This window comes from Euprymna scolopes, chromosome 27 (genome assembly GCF_053919585.1).
Source record: "Euprymna scolopes isolate OS-2025 chromosome 27, ASM5391958v1, whole genome shotgun sequence".
NCBI classification, from domain to species: domain Eukaryota; kingdom Metazoa; phylum Mollusca; class Cephalopoda; order Sepiida; family Sepiolidae; genus Euprymna; species Euprymna scolopes.
In genome coordinates, this window is record NC_136508.1 from 70,388,308 (window position 1) to 70,414,460 (window position 26,153).

General features: G+C 33.3%; 1 protein-coding gene across 1 annotated transcript; it reads right to left on the reverse strand.

The window, feature by feature from the left end:
* Window positions 1-387: 387 nt before the first annotated feature.
* LOC145248913 (retinol dehydrogenase 7-like) lies at window positions 388-24,157 on the reverse strand. Its single transcript, XM_080110696.1, has 5 exons — window positions 23,365-24,157; window positions 11,631-11,843; window positions 6,910-7,230; window positions 6,548-6,661; window positions 388-3,159 (listed from the first exon to the last, which is right to left on the reverse strand). Exons 1-5 carry the CDS (start codon window positions 23,720-23,722, stop codon window positions 2,936-2,938), a joined length of 1,230 nt encoding a protein of 409 aa, XP_079966822.1. The 5' UTR covers window positions 23,723-24,157; the 3' UTR covers window positions 388-2,935.
* Window positions 24,158-26,153: the final 1,996 nt, after the last annotated feature.

Below are 26,153 nucleotides of genomic sequence, written 5' to 3' on the forward strand. Positions count from 1 at the left end.
CTAGTGCAGGTAACAAAATAATGTTCGCTCGGAGTATACGCCATCAGAACTTCTTCCAGCAACCAATGGAAGGAAGCAATGCCCTTAAATTACCAGTAACTGTCATACATATTCATTCACTTCCATCAGTAGTAGCAGCAGATATGTTAGAATTAAAACGTCACTATGTTTGTATAGCCTAAGGAGAATCCGATCCTCCTCCGATCTCCAACCTCCTCAAGTCAAGTAAGTTGTTTAATTTACATTTTTTATAATTTTAGTTGTATAATCTTATTTTTCAACCCTAACCAACGAGAGAGAAAAGCGAATAACAAACACAGCCAAACAGTTGCATATCATTATTTTACATAGAAGAAAAACTTTAAAAATAAAGACTAAAAACAAAAATAAAATAAAAGCAACAATTTATTATAAAAAATAGAAATACACAATGTTTTTTATTTATTTATTTATTTATTTTACAAATATAAAAGAGTTTTCTTTGTTTTTAAAAAAAATTCAGAGACAATTTGCAATAATTTCAGTTCGACAAAAAAAACAAAAAAACAAAACTTGTCAAAACCTGAAGAGAAAACCATAGGCGGACATATTTACATCCGGGTTTTTCTTTCTTTAGCACCTTTGAAAGGCACACAGATATACTCATTTGATATTTTCGTTGATTTCTGCAATCTTTAGAAACAATGGAAATATGTAAAATATTGAATGGCCTTGTACCAGACAAGGCAGATATATGAATATTGGATTTTAATTTGTTTTACAAAATAAAAATTATGGTGTTTTACCGCAGTTAGCTGAGGAAGGAACGACTGATTCTAAGATGACTAACGGTCACATCACATCTGGCTGGATCAAGGAAAGGCGATATACGATGATAAAGGATGTTTATGGAGAATAGAAATTTGAACTTGGATTTAATTTTTGCTTTCTTTATTCTGTCTTTTACTTCTCACATTCCATGAACAATGTTTGGGTGAAGAATTGCTGTTTTCTGAGTCAGGATTTATCAATGTAACACTTATAGATGCCTAAGCTTTGACTTAAGGTGTTATTATTTAAACTCATTGCATCAAGTCGCATTGTACATTGTCTGAAGAAATTTCCATGAATTTTTTCAAAAATTAACTTCAGAGCAATGCTTACCGTACACAGTATAGAAGCAACAAACGGACAACTATTTGAAAAAAAAAATAGTTAAAACCGCAGTTTAGTGGCTTGTACATGATGACTGTTAAACTTGTGTACATGCGATTAATATTGGTTTTTCTTATATTTGATACATATTAGTAAATGAGGAACCATATCGAATTAAAATCAACGCAATATTACGCATTTATTCTAAAAAAGAACAGGCTTGAAATGTGTTTTATATGCTAAGATAATCGCTAGGAAGAATGCAGTCTTCATACAAGCGAATGTTAGCGATTATTTCAACATATGTACACATTTAAAACGTATTCTTCTTAATATTACAAGTGTAATACTAAATATATTTTAACTAGAAAATAGTTCCTCATTTATTAATATTTATAAAAACCACAAGATAGAACAATATCGTTTGTACACACATTTTTATCGTATTATCTCCAAGCCATTAAATTGCGACTTTATCCATTTTTATACCGTTTTTTTTTTTCTAGCGCGATTTCTGTTCTGAATTATCCTCTTACTTATAAGTTGCAAAAATAGCACTAGATGTTTAACATATTGTCAAACAGGCAGCGTGAAATCTAATTTCAATTTCAGAATGAAATGATGAGTTTTGCAATGAATGTAGGTTGGAAGGAAAATCTTTTTAATATTAACTTTATACAAAAATCTCGTAACTCTCTTCATATAATTCATAATATACGAGTGTGAGCTGACAGTAGTCTAGTGGTGAACGACGCTGACTTACAACCTGAGTATCCAGAGTTCGAATCCAGTTCGTTACACAAAAATAACTTTCATTAGGTTAGTATGTTGGCAATCTTTCCCCCCCCCCGTAAGTATCTGACGTCTTTCTAGAAAGGATTGTTACCAAAAAATATCGGAGTAACCAATGCCAACAATAGAATCGTCGGATTCATACCATATGATGGTGATAGTAATATAAAAGTAAAGATCTTTTTTTCTATAAAAAATATGTTTTTACATGGAATAAAAAATACATATATTTTCCATTAACGTATCATTATCGTAATTAAATCATATGATGGCTAAGGGGTTTATTACACAGCCTAAAAACCTGGGTTTACCAAGTTCGACCCCAGGTCTTTCCACAGAAACACTTTCATCAAACCCACACGTGATCTTATGTCTAACTCCATGAAAAAGAGTTAAACATAACCTTTTTTTTAATTTAAATAAAATGTTATAGAATATATATTTAAAAAAATACAAAATATAAATATATATATAAATAGTTTATCAAAAATATACGTCAGGAGTAAAAATTATTCTACATAAATATTTTCATACAAAACTGACAATGGCGACCGGGACAGTCGAAAGAGCTAGGATACATGGATTGTAGACATTAAATATGAACTAAAATAAATGCTCATTTATCAGTAATAAAAAATAACTAATGGAAGTAAAAAAAAAAAACCTAAAAAATAGATTACATCGTTCTCATTAATCTAATACAACGAAAGATATCAATATTTACAAAGGAGTGTTAACGTTCTTCTACATACATCAACCAGGATATATGATAGATTTTAAACGTGATTCTCTATTTTTATACAATCTAAACACAATCCACCATTGATCCGATTGTATAAACACGTCCTCTCTCAGAGGGCCGTATAAGTGTTACAGGTCACATGACCTGCCATAACGATACCAACAATGCCACCTCTTCAACAAGAAGGGGGGGGGCATTAAACAGTTGGGTGAATAATAAAAAGAGGGAATATTTCACAGAAATAAAAGAGAGTCCTTCTTTTAGTGTTCACGATTGGCCGACGGCTAAGCAGGATGGTTGAAACTCGAACCAGTCAGCCAGAACACCCATCACCGGTTCTCGGAGTATGCTTGGCAAATGGAGATAGAGGAAGGGTAATGAACGAGCCAGGAAACCTGTGTAGTAGACATGTTTGGGATTCGTGGAGAGCAGGCCGTCAACCATAGCGTTTATTACGGGAGACAGATCGTCGGAAAGCATATCATCTGTGTCTGGAAAAAAATTGAAAATAAAACGAAATTAATTATAAGACTATAATTTAATCGGTTATTTTCTCCGTTGAATTTGTTTATAAAAATTACTCTTTTTTGTCAGTTATCTATATATCTATAAAAGTGAATGTGTCTGTCTGTCTGTGTGTCTGTGTACATTTCCCTACGCAATAACTCTGTCAATTTTTAGTCTACAGGCTCGAAATTTGATATACAGGGTACCGAGATTTGGGAAAATCTATGTGATCGGTTTTCGGCCAGAAATTTGGCTGTTAACGGGTTAAAGTTCAACTATTTGACCTTTGAGAATACTACCGAACTCCTCCGACAATTTGGGGTCTAAACACTTGAAATTTTAGATATTGGTTCCTTGGGCATGGATCTAACTTAATAACGTAATTTGAGCCCCAAACAATAAATGTTAAGGGGGCATAATAGAGATCAAAGTTAAAAAAATTGACCTTTTTTTTACCCAGCATACACCTCCAAACACCCGGGCAACGCCGGGCACCCATGATAGTTTATTCTATAAATCTGTGTGACTATCCCACTGTCCTTTTGTCCATCTGTCACACCGTGTTTATATAAAACTAACTGCTATTAAATAAATCATTAGAAAGAGTTTACTGACAGTATTAATGTTGTTTCAGTTTTTTTTTATTTTTATTTAATATAATAATGTCGTGGGGTTTGCGTTCGCGCCAGCTAGCCAAAACACAACACATACGTTATTTTACTTTATTTATATTTTAAAAACTAGAATTGGAAATAGTAACATTAGGTGCACGGCATAATGCCGTTGACACACCGGTTCCCGTCAGATCACCGAAGTTAAGCCACGTTGAACCCAGTCATTACTAAAATGGGTGACCGCTTAGGAGGACGTCGACAGCTCCCTGCAAAATTGCAAAAACTCAACGTCGTCATCTCCCCTAACGGGGATATACATTCGACTGGGGATCGTTTGTGGATTTCGTATTCCCATGGAACTTCTTCCTTCGGAGGAAAGCGGTTGAACCCAAATAGGGTTGGTGCCGTTTCACACACACATACACACTCTAGTAACAATAACTAATTCATTTAAAGAAAAACTCCTTCAAGAAAAGAGTATCTTTTGATGTTCGATTGGGATTGGCTTGTCCTAATTAATATTGCTATTCACATTTCTACAGCATTACTGCCGATATGCGCTCTTGCGTTCTGATGGTGCGATTTTCAGTTACGGTGATGCGTATACCTTGTTTAACAATCGTATTTAAATGTGAAGGAGAATACACAAAATTCCTCATTAATTCCAACACGACAGTGGCTAAGTGATCAACTATTCAGATTGAAAACCTGGGAAAGCCAGGTTCGAATCCAGTTCGTTTCACAGAAACACATTTATCAAACTCACAACTGATCTTGTGTCTAATTCCCTAAACATTGTGTAAATAAATAATCATTAACTAGCGGGACCTGTGAAAAGTCCACAATGGACTCTTTCATATGCAATATATTGATGATCACATTCTGGTGATTTTTAACGTAAATGGAGACGCCCTGATATTATTGTAGCTCTTTTGTTAAAACCGCAAAATTATTTATCTAAACTAGCAGGGACTTCCGGCAAAGCCTTATCATAAAATACGCTTAAACATGATATTTTAATTTATGCAGATTTCATATATTTTCTTATAGAGTCAATTTTCTATCAATTATTATATATTATAACATTGTGATTTCAAAAATAATAAAAATATCAATATGTCTTGAGGGCATCAGCTATAATCGAAACCGAAACCAAAACTTATGAAGAATTCTTGTTAAAAATATTTATTTAAAAAATAGATGACTTGGTTCCTATCAATTATAATCGAAACCGAAACCAAAACTTATGAATAATTCTTTGTAAAATTATTTATTACAAGAAATGGAAGTTCATAACAATTAAACGGCAGTTACTCGGAAGAAATAAGGTGAAAGCGTGACACACAAAATAGCACACACGCTATCGTATTAATAAATAGATTCTCAAGGAAAAAAATAAATATGTGATAAACATCTGGACAGGATCAGCTAGAAGACCTATCCTGCTTTGAGTTCAAAATAAACTTCAAAATAGACTTCGCAGCCTAGTAGGAGATGCCCTTTTTCTCTTCTTTGCAACCTCTTTCCCACAGAAGAGACGTTGCGAGCCCATCTCTTCTTTATCGTTATTTTCATGGCAAGTACTTGTCTGAGTTTCAATCTATGTCCCCCCGTTGCCAAACCACTCGTCTAGTTACAACCATTATTAATAATTGTCCCCACTTTTAACCTGTACCTAATCCTAAACGTAGATTCCATGTACAAAGCTTCTTTCTCAGAACTGCATGCCTGTGGAACTTTCTTCCGTTTGCCTGCTTTCCAGCTGATTACAATGGTCGTCTTCAAATTCAACGTAAACAAGTTCTTGATGAGCCGTTTCCCTTAAGTAATCCAATTTACCAAATTTCCACTACTAACGATTACTACAATATTACCCCATTGACTATTGTACACTCATTGACCCTTATCCTCGAGTGGCCTCCGTGCTTTGATTAGTGGTGATTCCTTTGCAAAAAAAAAATAAAAAAATAAAAAAAAACACAAAACATAACCGGTCTTGAAAAACACACATGAACGAGGAAAGCACATCGGTGGAAAAGGTGTGGAAATATAGAATGTATAATTAGGAAAGTAGTGCGACGCGCTTAAAGTGAATTACTGTAATACAAATAAATACGGCAACGTGATGTATGAAACGCTATCTTGAAGTTTACTTTTTCAAATTATTAAGTGACAACTTATGAAGAGAAGTGGATATGCTAACGGGTTCTCGAGGCTATCTACACTCTTCGTTCTTCCCTTTTTTATCACATCAGAAGGAGACATGAAATAAAAGCGAAAAACGGTTCCTTACCTCCAGCTTTAGATTTGATTAGAAACGTCATGCTTCCAAAATCTTCTTGTATGACTGTTTAAGTAGGAAAATCTGTCCACGGAGGTACTCACTAATTCCGTGGAAACAAATGGAATACAGAGAAAACATAATCACTCATGAACAATGCATACGAAAAAAAAAAAAAAAAAAAAAAAAAAAGAAAGATGAACTTACATTAGCCGAAACGTTCTGAAAATATAAATATCATCGATTAGATTACCAGTCCTGGAATAACGTAAAGTGAAACCATTTGTGAAACATTGTAAATCTTTTTGAGACATGATTCTAAAATGGATTCTTCAGAACTGGTTATATTATCGCGATATGGTGAATATCTTCAGTCTTCTAGTGCTGTTCCTTTTTATCGCATCAGAAATAGACTGGACAAAAGTGGCAAACAAATAAACAAACAAACAAACAAACAAACAAACAAAGACTTATTACCCCCAGCTTTAGATCTGATTAGAAAGGCTTTTCTTCCAAAATCTTCCTGAACAACTTTTGATGTCTGGGCCCACCATTTTTCGGCCATCTTTTCTTTGTCATAAGCGATGATTCCTGCAAAACAAAAATCAATTTCAAATTACTCTTATGCTGAAGGGAAATAACTGAACAAAATCTTACGCCATATCAACCAATGTTGTTGTTTTTTTATTATTTAATATTAAATCTACATTGAATAATTACTATAAAAGATATAATCTACCTAAAAAACAAAAATAAACAAAAACAAACAAACAAACAAAAACATAGGAACCAAGGATTTGCATAAGAAAATGAATTAAAAACAAACAAAAAAAACTTACCAGTTTTGTATCCGCTTGGTATGATGGCCGACACGTTCACACCCCACCGTTCGTTCTCAGCTCGAAGCACCTCGGAATACATGAACAGGGCCGATTTGGAACAACAGTAGAGCCCCATCAGTGGAACAGGGGCGAGGCCGGCATTGCTTGAGACGTTAACGATGCGACCACCACTCCTTCTGAGTAAGGGCAATAACTTCGTGGTGAGCAGATACGGACCGCGAAAGTTGACGTCCATGATTTTTAAGGAATCTTCCCTTGGAATCATCTCGGTATTTCCGATATAGCAAATGCCAGCGTTGTTTACCACACCCCACAAAACTGAAAACAAAGTAGAAAAGAAATCATAATGATACTACTACTACTACTACTACTACTACTCGAAAACGAAAGGCGGAAGAAGAAGGTTGGTTTGTAGAGAAGACTGTGTAAATAACCCAAAAAAGGATTAGAAAAATACATAATGCAAAATACCGAAAGAATAATTATTGCAGTAAGAGAAAACACTTGAAAATAGCTACAAACAGGAAACCTTAACAGGGAAACTGAATCACTGATAACAGCTGCACAAGATAACACAATTAGAACCAACCACATCAAAGCAAGGATCGACAAGACACAAGATAACAGCAAATGCAGACTCTGGACAAAGAGACGAAACAATAAACTACATAATAAGAGAATACAGCAAACTAATCCACACATAACAAAAAAAAAATAGATACGATCAAGTGGGGAAGGAGGTACATTGGCAATTATGCAAACAATTGCATCTCGAACACACAGACAAATGGTAGAAAGACAACCCCGGATCAGTACTGGAAAATGAAAGTAACAAAATCCTATCGGACATGAGTATACAAACTGATAAACTCATTCAAGCAAGAAGACCGGATGTCATAAGAGTTAACAAAAGAGAATTTTGTAGATTTTGCCGTTTCAGCAGACCACAGAGTGGAGATGAAGGAGACTGAAAAGTTAAACAAATATACGGAACTGGCTAAAGGACTCAAAGAGATCTGGAAAATGAAGAAAGTAAATCAGCAGGATGGCAGGGAAAATATACAAAATTTCAATAATAAAAATTGCTGAAATATTAAGGAAAACCCTTGAATGTGGAGACTAACACCACAAATAAACTACACTTACTGGACACAGAAACGCCTACAAATGCAAAACACAAAGTAACATCACATGGACGCATGAAAACGTAAACTGTATAATCGAAAAATACCGGCACCTTTTTTGTGAGTGTCACCATAAACAAGAACCATACTGAATCATGAGAGTTAAGGGAGATAGAAAGACCAAGGAGAGAAAGCACTAATAACCAGACCTCCGTTGGATGAGTGGAAAGAAAACTAGGACCTTGGGGAGGCTTAGTTCCGCCCGAATTCCATTGAAGACCAATGGTCGCCTCCGATGAGAAATCAATGGTAAGCGGCTGTTGTCATAACGCAAATTCTTTTGCAAAGGTTATCGAAAGAGGTGGAGAGTACTGGAAATCTGGGTAAAGTTGTTGTCACTTAGACTTCATGAAATACCACAAGTTGTTTTTAGAGAAATTTTTGCCCCTAGTATTAATATCATTATTATTAATTATTATTTTATTATTATTTCTTTTTTCAATTATTATTATTATTATTATTATTATTATTATTATTATTATTATTATTATTAGATAATAATAATAATAATAATAATAATAATAATAATAATAATTGAAAAAAGAAATAATAATAAAATATAATTAATAATTAAGAAAATAATAACTTCAGAAATAAATAACAATAGACTGTTTATTATAATCATTAAAAAGGGATAATGATAATGATAATAAGATTATGATTAATAATAATGATATTAATAATAATGCAAATATAAAAAGAGTTGTATAAAAAGTATTAATGCTAATCCAATTATTGTCTTTTATATTGTTGACAATTGTGATGGTGTAATGGATAGCGACAATGACTACGTGATCGCTTAACCAGACTTAAACTCATTTAGTGTCTTTTACTTTCATTAATACTGTAATCGCATGCTAATATGCGTTAACATACATAACGGTGAATATACGCGAGTAAGCCTTATACAAATCCTGCAATACCATTGTGAAAAAGCACGGTATTTGTAAGAGTCAGAGAAGGAAATGTTTGAAAGTTAACCTAGCTGGAAAAGGTTTAAAGAGAGGAACTACCGTTTACAATTGATTTCCACACACACACACACACACACACACACACACACACATATATATATATATATATATATATATATATATATATATATATATAGAGAGAGAGAGAGAGAGAGAGAGAGGGAGACCCAACGTTGCCGGGGAATGCATGAGGATTAACGAATGTTTCACTCTCCCATATTTTATTGTCATCGAAATCGGTAAAATTGCCAATTTTTCAATCCTCCACGCAATTACTTAGTCCACAATAAATTGTAGTCTACCTTTCGCTGTAAAGAACCCACTGTTGATTTTATAAAATTATTTTATGTAATGGATTGAATTAAAGTTTCAAATGCAAATATCAAGTATCATGGTTCAGTTGTGTTTAAAAAAAAGAAACATTGATTTCGAACGCGCTCCTGTCATAGCAAAGAACCTACTATTGATGTTATATGCCAGGCCTTTCTGTCTGTGCAGTTTTAACACTCCTCAAATCCATTTGTGATGTTAGACTGCATAAGGCGTTAACTTAAGTCAAACCTGCCTGTTCCTTTTTTTCATCGGATTTCTTCGATTATCGATACTAATCGAAGCCATTCCGATACAAAATCTATTTAAAATAACTGCGAGGTTCATAAAGTACATTTGTGTGAAATTCAAAAAGAATCTGCCCAGCCGTTTCGGAATCCATAGAAAATGAACTCGCACAACATTTCCTTATATATATATATATATATATATATATATATATATATATATATATATATATATATATATATATATATATACTAGCATGGGTGCCCGGCGTTGCCTGGGTGTTTGGAGGTGTGTGTTGAGCAAAAAAAAAAAATGATAGTAGGAAAGAAGGTTCGAACCTGTACCGCGAAGGAGGAAAATAACGGGGAAAAAACGTTACATCTTTTTAGTTACAACCACCGCCAAGCCAATAGTGCCGTAGGTTTAAATTAAGGCCAGTCGATCGAAAATAAGGAACGACTTTTGAAAATATCGGCGAAAAAAGCGACCTCTCCCTGTAGAAAAGTGCCCAGTTGAGGGTGAAGAAATTAAGTTTTTTAGCCAATTTTTTGGTATTAGTCGTCTGAAGAGTCGAGCTTAAAAACAATACTGATTTTGTGAAAATCCATCGCCTCTGCCAAAAGCTTTAGGCAGACATGCAAATATACATACACACATTTATATATTGGTAGCTCAAATTTTCGACCCATCCGATTAAAAAGCTTGCCCTATCTCTGAATACCCTTTATGTAAAATGTCAAATGTTTAGACCAGAAATTATCTAGGTAATTTGACAGATATTATTTCCATTCAATGTTACCAACAAAATATTAATTTTGCACATGATCCACCTGGTGTTTACATTTGGGGAAAGGAAATTCCATCCCAACGTTGTTACAAGTCGGCCATCATAGGTACTGTGTAAACCAACATTTCTGTTATAAACCGTAATTTCGTATTTTTTAATTTTTTATTTTAGTTTTAATTTCCAAATTTTTTTCCTATTATTTATTCTTTCCTATTTTTTACATAATTTTTATTTCTACATTTATGCGTGTTTATTCCAATATTCATTTTCTTTGGTTTCGAATTCTAGTCGTCTGTTTAATAATTTTTCTTCTGATATTAGTATATGGTATGCTTCTAGTATGCAAAGGTTGCGCCTGTATGATTTGCTTGCTTTATATTTTTCACTCTCTCTACTATGGGCCATCTTAATTTATGTTTAATTTTATTTTTCTTTAATTCCTTAACCCATAATGCTAATATGGTTGAGTTTTTCTTTTTTTTCTGGTTCTTTTTGTTATTTCTATTGGTTGTGTTGCTATCTTCTTATTGTGATTGCCTCTATCATTGTTATCATCTATTCTATTTTTTTTCATTTTTATTTCCACCGTTGAAGAAAAACTAAACCACATTAGCAGTATGGGTTAAGGAATCAAAGAAAAAGAAAATTGAATATAAATTAAGATAATCATCTACCTATCCATGAAGTGAGTTATTGCGCACCAACCTGGTAATTTTCCACCGCGCAGATATATATATATATATATATATATATATATATATATATATACTTACAAAAGTACGAACATTTGAAAGAGGAAAAAAACGCATAGTTCCGTCAAGCATCAAAGAATTGGTTGATAACAAATAGTGTTTTTCATCGTTTCACACACACACACACACACACACACACACACACACACACACACATATATATATATGTGTGTGTGTGTGTGTGTGTGTGTGTGTGTGTGTGTGTGTCTGTATACAAATATAGGGAAAGAGAAATATGTAATTATATATATACATATACACAAAGATATATCTGTGTGCTCATTTATATAATTTCTACGATAAATTAAAAGTCATATTCTAAACTATCTTCATATTTGTTGTCGATTTTCATTGTGAAAGTAATAAATCACCTGTAAACATTTTTCTTTAGATCGAAAGGCTAAATTTTTATTAAAATTTTATTGTACGTGTAGATTTGATTTCAATTTAAAATAACACTTACCGTCATTTCCCAAATTTTCTTTGATGGTGATGAAAGCCGAGTCGACTTGTTGCGGGTCGCACACGTCTAATTGTAGAACGTGTAGACGGTCCGAACATTTTGCTTTCAAAGCTTCGGCGCCTGCACCTCCCTTGAAAAGGCAGCCGGCGAACACCGTAAAACCCATCTGATCAAGCCGAATGGCGAGGGCATGACCAAATCCACGATCACAACCTAATGGACAGAGTTTAAAAAAAAGGAAATATTAAAGATTCTCCGTTTGTTTGAGAATATCAACGAAAACCAAATCTTATAATAAGTCGAATATTTTACTTTGAATGCATTAAGTTTAATTTTTTAATACTTTTTCACACAAACAGGGTACTTACGAAGACAAAAGACCACTCACGGAGAAGGATTTATGTGATTGTTACTTGGCTAATGAAAATGCTGCAGTCCTCTGGGAAACAGCTCTGCGATATTATGTTCTAAGCACGAAATAGCGTAGACCTAATGTTCTACTGTTGACAGCTCTCATGCCAGGATATTATACCCAATCCGGATATAATACCAGATTTACATTTATTCGTTTTTAGATATAAACAAGTTTACACATAACATTTTCAGTTAATGTAATATATATATATATTAACCTATCTATCTGCATATGTATATGTGTGTAAAATAAGTTAAAGTGTGCATGTTTGAATGGACTTTCATTTAGAATCTTAATATAAGGCACCGAAGAAGCGATACATTGGAATGCACCCTCACACACACACACACACACACACACACACACACACACACACACACACACACACACACACACACACACACACATATATATATATGTAAGTACATCAAATTAATTCTTAATAGTCTCTGAAATGATCGCACTCCGACCATTGTTGATTTTAAATTCTCCGAAGTGTAAAAATAAATAATAGTGCAACACTATTCATAATTATTCTTATATATATATATATATATATATATATATATATATATATATATATATGTATGTATATATATTTATATATATATATATATAACTATTCATATATATATAATTTAATATATATATATACATAATTTAATATATGTATACATGTATATATATATAAGTATTCACATATATATATAATTTAATATATATATATATATATATATATATATACATAATTTAATATATGTATATATATATTCATATATATATAATTTAATATATATATATACATAATTTAATATATGGATATATATATTCATATATATAATTTAATATATATATATACATAATTTAATATATGTATATATATAATTATTCATATATATAATTTATATATATATATATATACATAATTTAATATATGTATGTATATATATAATATATGTATATATATATATAATTATTCATATATATATAATTTTATATATATACATAATTTAATATATATATATATTTATATATATATATATATATATATATATATATATATATGATGGGAACTGTTGTAGTTCGTTTAAAACATTGTACGTAGTGTGAAAAGAGCTTTGTTTGAAAAGTTATGACAATGCTGTCTGGGAGGGAAACACCATTGGCACGAGTCAATGAAGTAAAAGAATATTGAAATATTAAAGGAATTTTAATAATTTTCAATTATAATATATCTATTTACGTACATAATTCATCGCACAACATGGTACGTATTGTGAATTCTCCAAATTTTCGAGATATATGTCTTCGTCAAAAGAGAAAAAAGAAGAATTAATTTTCAAAATATGGGTCTTGATAAGTCTTGTTAGAAATTCTTATAATATGTTCTTTATTAATAGTCAACGTTATTGCGTATTTCGCTTTTAATTGTTAACTTACAAATGTTTAATACGCTTCCTTGTATTTGCGAAGTGTTTATATGTATCTAGTTTAATATAAATATTCTAAGGGAAGTAACTCCGTAAGTGAGTTATTTCGCTTGGGTAGTTCTCTGAATATGCGTCCGTATATATAAATGCGCACAATATTCACACAAACAGGTATATTATATCATCCCTCACATTCTGAAATGTCTATTACCAATAGTTCGCTAGATTAGTAAGTTGATATCGTCCCAACAAGTGTAAAATTCCTACTTGTGAGACAGCGGCTTGGGTTTTAGTTGGTTGGATGACCACACCCTATGTTCGGGACGAAATAAGTCCATTCCATAGTCGGATTTCACCGCGGTTTGATTTATCTATGTTAATTAACATCCCTCGTTGTGTGAAAAGCGGTTAAACAAGTGTCAGAGTACTCGCCTTGCATACAAGAGATTAGAGTTTCGAATCACGAGTTCGGATGTATTCAAATGATGTGTTACACAGATGGGCGAAAATGAGGACGAAACTAAAAAATACCAGTTTCAAGCGTAGCATGTGCCTTGAAACTGTTAACAGGACGATAGTCTCGCTGATTTTCTATCCAAAGGGCAGCGTCTGTTCTTAGACAACTTCCTATATCCAAGGACTCACCCACGTAAGTACTAATACCCCTTGAATTGGATGATCTGGCGCTAAGCGATGTGCTAATGCAAATCATCCATAAACAACTACGTCAATAAGCAGTTTTAACAAAGGTGATTCACTTCAGACCACTTTAAAAACACAGTGACGGATGAATAAAAAAAACCCTGACAATGTCGAAGGAATGCCTTGGTGGCCTTCTTATAAGTTAACTAGCCTGAGTGCCCGGCGTTGCCCGTGTGTTTGGAGGTTTATGTTGAGCAAAAAAAAAAAAAAAAAAGTGGTAGTTGGCAGGCAGGCTCGAACCTGTACCTTTAACCTGTACCTTGAAAGGAGGAAAAGAACAACAACAACAACAACAACAACAACAACAACAAAAACCGTTGCGTCCATCGCAAAATGGGAAGTGACGAACGTTTAAATTAAGGCTAGTCAATCGAAAAGAAGGGACGACTTTCGAAAATATCGGCAAAAAAAGCCAACACTCCTCGTAGGAAAGTGCCTACTTCAGGGTGAAGGAATCAACGTTTTTAACCAATTTTTCGATATTTGTGTCCGAAGGGTCGGGCTTCAAAACGATACCGATCCTGTGAAAACCCGTCGCCTCTGTCAAAAGTTTTTGGCAGATATACATGCATACATTTAAACAGACAGGTGAGATTTATATTATAGAAGATAACCAGATGGTAATATCGCGGACACTGACGGAATCCAATAATGAAATTAACTAGAATATGTGTCTTAAAACTGTGACAGGATGTTAGAATATCGCCGATTATATATCAATCTACACATGAGTAACTTCTATTTTTATACAACTTTATATATTTTTCTTTATTTGAAGATTTTAATGCTGCGTGTGGGCAGCTAAACCAGCTGCCAACATTGCCCTGCTTTTTGATTGAAACCAACCGAGAGCTCTTTTTAGTATCCTCGCTGTTCCCTTAAGTGCAATTGTCTGGATTTCTTTTGCACTTGGTTCACCAGGAATATTAGTTAGGTAGGACTTCAGGTTCTTCTTCATAAGCCCTGTGACACCTATAACAACTGGTATGATTGATATCTCCCTAAGATTCCAGGTTTTTTCATATCATACATGAGACCTTGGTATTTGGTCTGTTTCTCTCTTTTAACTCTGTTCAGACCGCTATCATTAGGAACACTCACTTCAATCAGGGTTGCAACTCTCTTTGACTTATTCCATATGACTATGTCAGGTTTTACATCAGCATTTTCAAGATAGGTTATTTACGTGGTCGTAAAGTATTGTATATAAGTAATTTCCAACTGTTCTTTGAGGTTGATGTTCCCTGGACTTGCTGCTAGACTGGATGTTTAATTTTTTTTACTGATGATCCAGTAGTAGTCACCCACGTAAGTATTAATACGGTTTGAATTTGATTTTCTGTCGCTGGGCGATGTATAAATCAGCCATAAACACCTCCGCCAATAACCAGTTATAACAAAGAATGTTCACGCCTAATCTCTTTGAAAAAATAGTAACGGATGAATAAAGACATCTAACAATGCAGGGGGAATGACTTGATGACCCAGTTCGGAGTTAATCACCAGGTGCTAATTCTCGGGCTCACACGTGTAACTGGCGTCTAATTGTCACTAGATAACTGGTTGTATCGGGGTTTTCCCCAGTCATCGTCAACGACCTTCATTAAGTAATTCAACAGCAGTCGCCGTCAATTGCTCGTACTATCGTCAGGATCTTTTTTTTTTTCTTTAATGTCGCGTGGAAGAAAGGAGAGAAGAACATAAGAAATGGAGGAAAAGTAAAGTTCTGTTGACTGAGAAGACAAAACGAAATAAATGGCAAATGATATTTTTTGATTGTGCATTTTGTCCTGATTCTGACAAATTAAAGGAGAAGGAAGAATGGGCAATCGACAGCGCGTTTTCTTTTTCGAAACGTGAAGCTTTATAACTTTAATGAATACAAGAAACTATAACACGTAAGAAAGACTATTTTATTTGTTTTCGTTATATAATTATTTCACCTCATTTTCTAACGTAGATAGATAATAATGAATATATAACACAAAAGTCACATTATATATATATATATATATATATATATATATATAATTTAATAAAAACCAAGACATCAAAGAATGTGTTGATAACAACAAATAGTGTTTTTCATCGTTTCACACACACAAACACACACACACACACACACACACACACACACACACACACACACATATATATCTATATCTATAATGTGATTATATACATACATAAAGTGCGATTATATATATATATATATATATATATATATATATATATATATATATATATCAGTAAGAAGTAGATGTACATATATACAGCCTTTGAGATTTGAAAAAAAGCATCACTCGACCGCCGGTCAAGTGTGAGGAAAAATTTACTCGCCCCAAAATATTTTTACTCGTCGGACTTTATGTCTTTGTTTCAGTCTATAATAGGAAATAATTTTACAACAATTCAAGAAATTACCGTGTGTATAATCTAACAAGAAAATATTTGGTAACTCTTGTAAATCAACTATTTTATTACTACAAACATTTCATTCAACAAAACGTTAAAATACAACCCCAGTTTCTTTATATAGCATCAATCATATTGTTCCATAGAAATAAGAATCATTTCTTAGGATGCTTGACGGAACTATGCGTTTTTTTTCCTCTTTCAAATGTTCGTCTTTACTTTTTAAGCATAAAGTGTATGTAGTTGTGGCGTCGAAGAATTTTTTCCCAAATGAATTTAAAAATCAGAGAGCTAAATGAAGGTGGCATTTTGACTACACGCCTAATGTGTAAATTTGACCTCTTGTTAACCTTTAGCGTGACCACTATTTTTTCAATACATTATTCCAACAGTCTCACAGCTCGAGATTAAAGAATTCACAAATTATGAGACATAGGTCATTCTAAGTCACTGCATATTTGCCGGTCGTAAAATAAATGAGTTTTTCCCGTTTCTTTATTTAAAGAAATTTTATCGACTGGTGGGCGAGTGATTTACGACTTTTAGTCGCCACAAGAAATTTTCAATCGACTGTGGCGACAGGTCGTGTAAAGTCTCAAAGACTGCATATATATACATACATACATACATATATCAATAAGAAGTATATGTACATATATACATACATACATACATACATACATATATACATATACACACGCATGTACATGCGTGTGTATATATATGTATGTATATATATATGCACATCTGCTTCTTACTGGAGATCTATATTTCCACGTATATGTATGTAGGTAGGTGTGTGTATATATATATGTATGCATATGTGTCCATGTATATATGTATGTATATGTTTATAAGAGTTGTGTGTATGTGTGTGTATGTCTGCATATAGATCCATGTATGTCTGCATATACATTGTTTATATATATGAGTGTGCGCCTATGTTTCTGTATATGGATGTGTAGAAATGTACATATGTATGTATATGTATGTATGCGTATTTTCGCGTGCGTTAGCGTATGTATTAACTCCTAACTGCCTAAAAAACAACCCATTGTAAACTGAAGCTTAACAAGTCGACTTATAGCGACTACGAAAATTTTTAATGGAACCCTGTACTTATCAAACACATGACATCTACACTAACCTTTCCCCCCCTCTTTTCCCCTCTCTTTCTTTCTCTCTCTCTCCTTCTCTTTCTCTCTCATCTACTTAATATACCTTCCTGAACAAGCAAAAACCAGTCAAAATTTAAAACCTAAAAATTGAACTCTTCCTCCTCCCCTCTTTCCCCTCTATTTTTTTACCATCCTCTCTCCACCTCTCCCTCCCTATATCTATATATCTCCACCCACGCCTACCTGAATCTTCTACCTCCACCACACACAATACAATCTAAATTATTTTAACCTTAAAAACTGAAATATTGTCAATACCCGTCCCCTCATTATCTTCTACCCCACCTTTTTTTCCTGTTTTAGTATTTCTTCTAAAACACTTCTTCCTAATACTAACCATCATTTCTGTAAGGTCTGACGATGCTGTTGGATCGTAAACATGGTCCAACATCCGAAACATATGTAACCAAATAGATAAAACGGTAATAAAAAATAAAACATATATATATATATATATATATATATGTATATAATCAAAAATTGCATAAGCGCTCAAAACAGTAAGTCATGTTACATTTTTCTACAGTCAAATGCAATTGTATATAATGCTTGTTGATATTTTAAAAAGCTCGAAACATGTATATAGCATTAATTTATTTTAATTACTTTGTGTGGCATTAAGAAAGAAAATCCTTTTTAAATTAGAATACTTTTTTTAATCAACACAAGTAAGAATTAATTTTTATCTTGAAAACCTCACATATAACTCGGCGTATATTTTAATTAATACTACTTTAAAATTATTGATGACGCCGGTTTATTAATATTTTTGCTTAAAATTTAAAATAAAACTTTCATAAAATGTTGTTAAAATTTGTTATGTTTTCAATACGAGCTGAACCAGCATCAACATTTGCAATTACATTACTTGATTTCATCTTAAATTCTGTCATTCATAAAAAACTAAGCTAACGCAATTATTTTATAATGATTAAATATAATAAAAATCTGAAAAAAAACCCTGGTTATTTATTAATGTGAATTATATATTCGATTTCTAAGCTGTTCTATCCAGCCATACTCCGATTAAATTCATCATCAGTAGAAATTATTAAATATTGAAAATTATTGTTAGTGGCTTGTGACCTCAATTTTTTTTTCTATTCAAAATTATAAAAGAAAATATGGCGATGTTTACTATTTCATGCGTATTAGGGAAATATAAGAATATCACATTTAATATTTTCTTTGAAAACCATTATCATCGAACTGTTATCACATGGTACGTTTTTTGCAATTATCTTATATTTGGGTGAAAATATTGTATAACATTGTTTAATTTTGTAATAATATCATTTATTCTGAAAATTAATATTTTTGAGCTGTATTGATTGCATTAACACGGACGTTAAGTGCTTCTTACGTAGTATATTTGAAATATCAAGAATAGAGGTGTTTAAAAAAAGCTAAAGGATAAATTCATGCGGGAATTTCTTTTCAAAAATATAACTTTAGTAAAAAGGTTTTGTTTACATAAAATAATATATGTTGACTAACATTAATTTTTTTTTAATTAAAATAATAATAATAATAATAATAATAATAATAATAATAATAACCCGCGATCAGTGATTAATAAATACTGAAAATTGTGCGGTGATAATGACTTGAAATTAAATTTAAAATGGAAAATTTCAAGTTTCATGATGCCGTTGCGCTTTAAACAGAAACATTCATTTCGAACGCGCTCCTGTCATATCAAACAACCTGCTGTTGATTTTTTATGTCAGGCCTTTCGATTTTTTTGCTAATAAAACTTGTCGAATTCAGTTTTGATGAAGGTGTTAACTTTAGTCAAAATCGCATGTTTCTTCTTTCATCGGATTGTTTCGATTATCGATACTTATCGAAGACATTCCGATACAAAACCTAGCTAAGAACAAGACCAGGCACATGAAGTACCCCCGTGTAAAATTTCCAAAAGTATTTCCTGGCGTTTTCGAGTCCATAGGGAACGAACTCACATAGACACACACACAGATACACAGACAATGTTATTTTTATATAATAGTAAAGATATACATAAATATACAGCAGGTCCTCGATCTTTATTGGTGACACAAGGTGTCCCATTCAGAGATTCGCAGGAGAACTGGAGTTGCCCCTCTAGAGTCAACTTCGCTGTTTGGGTCACGTCATCAAGATGCCCTCAAACAGACTACCTCGAAGAGTTCGCCGGTCAGCTCACTCACGGCCGACGAAACTTCGGCTGCTCGAAAAAAAAATAAACTGCATAGACCGCATCAAGCTCACCCTCAAGCGTTGCAATATCCCCTTCAACCTTTTGGAGATTTGGCAGCGGACAGACATACTTGGCGCTCCACATGTGATAGCAGAGTAGCCTTCTTCAATAACGAAACGTTGTACACTGAGACACCGACGAGCGGCTGCCACTCACCATCAAAACATAAATCCTGTCTTCCTGTGCTGTATCTGTGCAAATCAATGTATTAATAGATCACGCATCGCGCTTCACAGTCATCAACAGAGTCACAGATTCCATAAAAAATATGGCGAAGAAGACGTCGTCATCCACATTGATGGACTGCTGTTACATGATAAGGGCTGTCCCCTTTTCATGTAAGTATAAAAATAGAGAGATTAGTTAAAATGAAAATGAAATAGTAATAGACGAAATTCGAACCTCGTAATTTAGGTTTAGAAATAGATTACGTGTGAGAATTAAAAAAAAAGGAATGTAAAACAAACGATTGTTTAGAATAGAGATAAAATATTTCAAGAAAAGAATGTGCACTGTCAAGTTTGTTATGAAAAATTAATTGAAAGAATGCAGCTATAAGATAATGTTTTTAACATATTGGAAAAATAGGTTACTGAGTATAGGTTAAAATTCCTTTTGTAGAAAAAGGAAAAGTTTTGGACACGCATGTCCAGAACACGTGAAAGAAGGCACATGTTTTAACATGTGTATGACGTCATGGAAAATAGAAAATTCTAGGGATAGAGAAAAAGTCTAGAGTTAAAAAAGACAGAAAACTGGGAGAAACTCAGAGAGGGTCTAGGAATTCGAACGTCTAGGAAGCGAGACGATCACTTTGAAACTAAAATGTGAAGCTTTGAATTCTTAATGAAGAAATCACGGCCGGTCGTGAAGAAATAAAATCATCATGTGTTTTGTGATAAAGCTCATCTTTGTGTTTGTGATTCTTACAAAAAGGTAAAGTGAAAATTGTATTATATATCTGTGTTATAAAATGTCATTACATACACGTCTCGACATCTCATGTCTACACAATGTCTGAACAGTGAACACTATCTCATCATTCTAAGAGCTTTCTTCTTCTACACGTCTAAGGAATGAACATTTAAAATATAGGAATCGTAATAACATGAACAATCTCTCATAACACGAACACGGAACGAACAATCTCTCTAAGTCTCTTACAACAACATCTCTCTTCTCCTTCTTCAACAGCATCACTTATAATAAGACCATTTAATGAAACAAAATATAACACTGCCATAAATAACAAACAAAATAATACATGTAGTGTATTGTTATAATAAAAGGAATATTGATACCTCTGTACGCATTGATTCCGCTTGGTTCTGGTCTAAGAAATTGATTTTCATGTGCGGTAGTGTGTGTTTCTCTATCTCTTGCTCCGTCTCTCTCTCTCTCTCTCTCTCTCTTTGTAAAGTATATGCAAAGATTCAACCCTTTTTTAAGGTGGTGTTTTCTATGTCAGTTCTCTTTAATGCATTTTATTTTCTCGTTTTCAAGCTTACAGATTTCAGAGAATATGTACTTATTTTCGTTTTTATACTGTCAACGGAATTTATGATTTAAAGTAGCCCGTTACAAGACAATTGCACCCAGAAAAAGCATTCAATAACAAATCATACTTAGTATAAGTGTGCCCAGTGAGTACAACAATCAATTAAATTATAAATTATGATTCGAGAATGTGCGACACAAAAGCTAATTCTTTAGAAAAAGACGAACATTACATTTTGGCGGAGGGGGGGGGCTTCTTGACATGTATGACTTTTGCTGAATTCCTGTACATTTTTACCAAACAAACAAGATTACTGAAATATTAAATACACTTTTTAAAATGTACAAAAACTGTGCCACCAAAGAAAAAACACAATTAAATATATCGCTATGCTTACATTCTTTGAGAAATTTATGTGATTATCAATTTTTTAGAAACCGTTATAAATACTGTGTCCATTCATTCTTAAGAATCACCGAAAAGATAATAGAAAAAGAATTTCATATAAAAAAAAGGATTTCATATTTAAATAAATGGGTGCTAATGCAGAGAGTGATTCGCGCTATTTTTTAAATCGTATTTCCAAGTTTAATTAAAGTTTTATACGTTTTTTGATTCAATCCTAAGGTTAAAGTACAGAATAGGTACAAAACATCCTTCCCTCCTTATGTTAAAAAATGGCTTCTTAAATAATAACGTTATTATTTCAGCACGGATCACTCTCTGCATGACTACCTAAAATAAATAGATTTCATATTAAAAAAATGAATAACATGTTAAAAAAATGAATTACATATTAAAACAAATAAATTTCATATTAAAAGTAAATGAATTTAATATTAAAATAAATAATTTTGATATTAAAATAATTTCATATTTTTAAAAAATGAGCTTTACATATGTCCAGACAATAGTCTGTAGCCGGCTATACTTCCAGCCAAAATCGATATCTATTTATACATCAAGTTTTAGATTGTGCCGAGCATCGAATATTCTGTAAATGATCGCATATTTAAGTACTAACCAGGTCATCATACACTTAACTTTGGTAATCTTAGTAGAGCCGGTGTGTTTACGTGATGTATACATGCGCTCACTTACAGACATGCAGAGGGAGGGCTGTCTAGGGTGTCCAAGCACCTGCTCTTTTAATTCCTGTTTTAAAATTGCCCTTTTGCAAAAGAATGGTTTATAGGCCTGTGCCTCAGAATTACTATATTTTATCCGTTTTTCTTTTCATTTGAGCATCTGCAAAGAAAAGAAAGTTCTCTCCACGTCACTGCACTCTTTCATAGAACAGATCCAAACGTTGAGCATGGATAAAATTAGACAACATGAAGAGTATTCGTATTTCGATAGAACGTTAATAGTAGGAAGTAAATTAGTGGTGCGACGATTAATCAGAATCGAAATCGGGAACCGGAAAAATCGCAGCTTTTTGGTGTATTGGACTCGGTATCGGAATCGGAAAAAATATTAACCTATTTTCCCATGCCAAAACCAAATTATCTTTATTATTTGATTTTGGTTTAAGAAACATCTTCCACTGCTTGTAGTAATAATAAAAATAATTAATATTTTAAACTTCCAGTAAGACTAAAATCTCTAGATCCCCCCATAAGTGAGTTTTTACGTTTGAAAAATATAGGCACATTTTAGATGTGTTTTTACGGTAATCGGGACAAAATATTCATTTTTATGGTTAAATATTTAGAGATTTATAAAAAAAAAAAAAAAAAAAAAAAAACGGTAATTGTATCCAGATCGGAAATTTAGTACGGAATCGGAAATTTAGTACGGAATCGGGAAAAATATCAAATTAAAATAGTAAATTAAAAAGAAAGTTTCCTTTACCTGTAATAATCACAGCCTTGTTAAGGACCGGTAGATGAGGACTACGTAAGCATTTATGTACCAAGACCAACGTAGAGATGAAGATGATAATACCATAGTTATTCGGTTCGTGCGAATTGGGATATGTTAGTGCCCAATATATGACAGAGAGCGTAATCAGTTTGAAGAGAGGCGACCAGGAGATTTTCACGTCGTGTTTATACAACTGCACGGCAAGGTAGAGCATGTAGACGCCGCTGATAAGCTGGGTGTAAAACCCGCTTGATGATGACTCTAAGGCGGGACCGTTAGTTGAACCGTCATCCACCTTTTCAGCAGGCACGGATCCAGCTTGCGTTAAATCTATGAGAGAGAGCATGCTGGTAATGAGTGTTGGCGAATTTCCTCGTGAGTTTTTTTTTTTTAAATTATCTTATTATAAATAGAAAAAAAAAAACGCGTGCTGTATATGCTTATGTGTGAGCGTTTATAACTTGTATCTTTTTACGGCTTTTTTTTTGTTGTGTATGTGTTAGCTTTTCTAAGTATTTTTCTAAATATACATTAGACTAACAAATAACTACAAGTTCTTTGAATAAATATGTGATGAGAAATGTCCGTAACAATTATTTGTTTCGTCCTTTAAAGTATATATAGTTATAATAATAATATAAATATAATAAATAAGTTTGTGCATGTGCGTGTTTTAAAGTGTTTAAATTATTCTATCTTTTTTTTGTTGATGTTATTTTTTTTTTAAACTGATCTCCGCCGCAATTTTTTCGTGTTATCCCGTCAAACAGAAGCTGATGAATTAATCGCTAAGTTCGACACACACCTTATTTATGTGTGGCCGTATTTATAGGTGTGTGATTTCCCGTTGCCGCCCCTCCCATTGTCTTCCTCTCTACCTCTCACCGCCTCTCGATACAAAGTGTACTTTCTTTCTTCTTAGATATCCGGGTTTCCCACTTTTACTTCATTGCCTCAAGAAACAAGTGTTTAGCGCCTGCTGACGTTGATGATAATAATAAATGGTTTCTACCGTAAACAAAGAATGCGATTCATGACTTCATTTCCCAGCGCTTAGTTTCCTCGGAATATACTTGAGAAGAAGAAATATCGCTGGAAAATTTTCATAATGCATATATCCTTGAGTGGGTTTTAAAGGAAAAATTTAACATCTAGCTTTAAAATATTGACTTAAATTGGATAATAAATTATATCCTTTTTCTTGGAAATATCGTCGTAAGGACCAACCTAGAATTCTACTAAATAATCAAATGTTGTATTTATTTGCTTCTCTACGAGAGCAAATTTGGTACAAGGCTGATTTTTTTTAATGTCGAGGGAGGGGAAAGGTGGACCAACTCCCCCGACCCAGGGGGAACTGGTAGTGACAATTGGTATGAAGGTTTCCCTGATTGCTACAAGAGCAATGGTCTGATATGTGGGGTTGCCCCCCCCCCACATATAACTTTTAATGCAACATTTGTCGGAAGAGATACTACACTTTCAAATGTTTCCTTGCTGCCCCGTTTTAGTTTATACACGTGATCCATTTTGTAACTATTGTTTTATATTAAGTGCTTTTGATTGACGCCACATAGAGAATCGATTCCGCCTCCCCCCTTCATTTCATTTGCTTATTGCTGTTCGGTTGAGAGAAAAAAATGTTCTTTACTACAACCGGCGACGTTTGGCCCAGTAGGCAGACGCCGGTGAAGCTTCACAACACTCTCTAATGTCATTGCTGCACCAAAAGAAGGTTATGCTGGCTTTTTGCTGGTCTGCGACCGTTCTCATCCATTACTGCTTTTTTGAATGCAGAAGACACCATTACGGCGAAGTACTCTCAACAAATGGATGAAATGCATAAGAAACTTCGGTATTATTTTAGATTAGGTCCACCTCCACAATTTTCTTTTAAATGACGACTTGTATATGTTTTCGACTAGGCTGAATACGGAAATCGCATTGAAATTTTGCACAAATAAGTAGTTAGCGAGATATAAAAAGTTGTAGTATGCATTGTATTTTTTGGCGGCCATCTTTGTTATGCGCGTAGATTCGTTTATGGCGCGCGCCATAGCGCGTAACAAAGATGGCCGCCAAAAATACAATGCATAATACAACTTTTTATATCCCGCTAACTACCTATTTCTGCAAAATTCCAATGCGATTGCCGTATTCAGCATAGTCGAAAACCTATTCAAGTCGTCATTTAAAAGAAAATTTTGGAGGTGGACCTAATCTAAAAATTTACCAAAACTTCGACAACAACACCTAGCATTAGTCAACAAAAAAAAAATCAATCTTCCTTCACGATAATACCTGACTGCGCGTTGATAACCTCACCCTGTAGAAAGTGGATGAATTTGGCTACAAAACTGTCTCATCCGCCGTACTCTCCAGACCTCTCGCATACCGACTACCACTTTTCAACCATCTCGACAACTTACTACGTGGTGAATGCTTTAAAAACCTAAGCCATATCAAAAACGCCTTCAACGACTTCATCGCCACCAGAAAGCAAGATTTTTATGTTACTGGCATAAATACACGTGTTTTGCATTGACAAAATCATACATTTTTATCAGTAAAAACTTGCGTCACATGATTTAACGACGACGTTTTAACCTCGCTAGTTGTTTGGTGGAGATATTAGTTGGGAAAATCATTGGTATCAAAATCAAAACTTAGTAATATTATTAATTTATCCATTGCATATTATTATTCTCATCTTTTTTAAGTTTTTTTCACGACCATATTCCTCTGGCCTTCGTCAGATGGTAACCGCGACGGGATAG

Excerpts from the sequence above, each read along its gene's own strand:
- LOC145248913 (XM_080110696.1), bottom strand. The coding sequence starts at position 23,722 with ATGCTCTCTCTCATAGATTTAACGCAAGCTGGATCCGTGCCTGCTGAA. Across the intron at positions 11,844-23,364 it reads CAAGGCTGTGATTATTACAG|GTTGTGATCGTGGATTTGGT; the intron begins GTAAAGGAAACT and ends TCTGTCCATTAG. Across the intron at positions 7,231-11,630 it reads AGAAAATTTGGGAAATGACG|TTTTGTGGGGTGTGGTAAAC; the intron begins GTAAGTGTTATT and ends CTTTGTTTTCAG.